At 29.5% G+C, this 1,328-nt stretch overlaps 1 protein-coding gene across 1 annotated transcript in view; it reads right to left on the bottom strand.

Moving 5' to 3' along the window:
• Nucleotides 1-1,328, bottom strand: part of LOC107730277 (USP6 N-terminal-like protein) — a 27,720-nt gene that overhangs the window by 7,939 nt on the left and 18,453 nt on the right. The window contains exon 10 of the mRNA XM_016541063.1: nt 175-269. Coding sequence (XP_016396549.1) covers nt 175-269 — 95 coding nt within the window. The remainder of the gene's footprint in view (nt 1-174; nt 270-1,328) is intronic.

Genomic DNA, 1,328 nt, shown 5'->3' with positions numbered 1-1,328 from the left:
AAAAAAAAAAAAAAAAAAAAAAAAAAAAAAAAAAAAAGAGAAGGGAAGAAACCCAGCATTAGATACAGTATCATGTTAAGTGAATGAAGTTAATAGCTATATTTACTGTAACTTAAATAATCTTATAGGTTCTGGGCTCATTTTGTACTCTTGTGTGCGCCACAACAATCTTACCAAATGCTTCTTTAGTTTGGGTAAAAGTTTGGAGAGAATCTGGTCGTGGTGGTTTTGGAAACGCTGAAGTTTGGGAAATCCAGGAACAAAGAATCCTGTGATGGGTTGCAAATGTGAAGGCATGATAAAAATGTCACGTGTTTCCCAGTACTAGACCTACGATAATAACCTCTGTTAAATTAGCAAGTGTTATGTACACTACCATTCAAAATGTTGGGGTCAGTAAGACTTTAAAGAAATTAATACTTTATTAAATTGACAGTAAAAGCATTCATAATGTTACAAAAGAGTTCTATTTCAAATAAACCCTGTTCTTTTAAAAATTATATTCAGCAAAGTCTCCAGAAAAAAAAAAAAGAAAAAAAAAAAGGTAGCATGGTTTCCACAAAAATATTAAACAAGTTTGGAGAGAATCTGGTCGTGGTGGTTTTGGAAACGCTGAAGTTTGGGAAATCCAGGAACAAAGAATCCTGTGATGGGTTGCAAATGTGAAGGCATGATAAAAATGTCACGTGTTTCCCAGTACTAGACCTACGATAATAACCTCTGTTAAATTAGCAAGTGTTATGTACACTACCATTCAAAATGTTGGGGTCAGTAAGACTTTAAAGAAATTAATACTTTATTAAATTGACAGTAAAAGCATTCATAATGTTACAAAAGAGTTCTATTTCAAATAAACCCTGTTCTTTTAAAAATTATATTCAGCAAAGTCTCCAGAAAAAAAAAAAGAAAAAAAAAAGGTAGCATGGTTTCCACAAAAATATTAAACAGCACAAATGTTATCATCTTTTATAATAAGAAGAAATGGTTCTTGAGTAGGAAATCAGCATATTAGAATGATTTCTGAAGAATCATGTGACACTCAATACTGGAGTAATGATGCAAAAAATGTAGCTTTGCTATTACAGAAATAAACTATACATTTTAAAACTTATTACGAAAGAAAACAGTTTTACAAAAATAGTTTTTTGTTACAATTTAAAATTGTAACAATATTTCACAATATAACCATTTAACTGTATTTTTAATCAAATTGACCATAGCTTAGGACTTTTTTTAACATTAAAGAACACTGGCCCAAAACGTTTGAATGGAAGTGTGTCATGTCATATATATATATATATATATATATATATATATATATATATAGC

This window comes from Sinocyclocheilus rhinocerous, unplaced genomic scaffold (genome assembly GCF_001515625.1).
Source record: "Sinocyclocheilus rhinocerous isolate Xijiao unplaced genomic scaffold, SAMN03320098_v1.1 scaffold368, whole genome shotgun sequence".
Classification (NCBI taxonomy): domain Eukaryota; kingdom Metazoa; phylum Chordata; class Actinopteri; order Cypriniformes; family Cyprinidae; genus Sinocyclocheilus; species Sinocyclocheilus rhinocerous.
The sequence above is the reverse complement of the archived record's forward strand: the minus strand, read 5'-3'. Positions and strand labels throughout refer to the sequence as shown.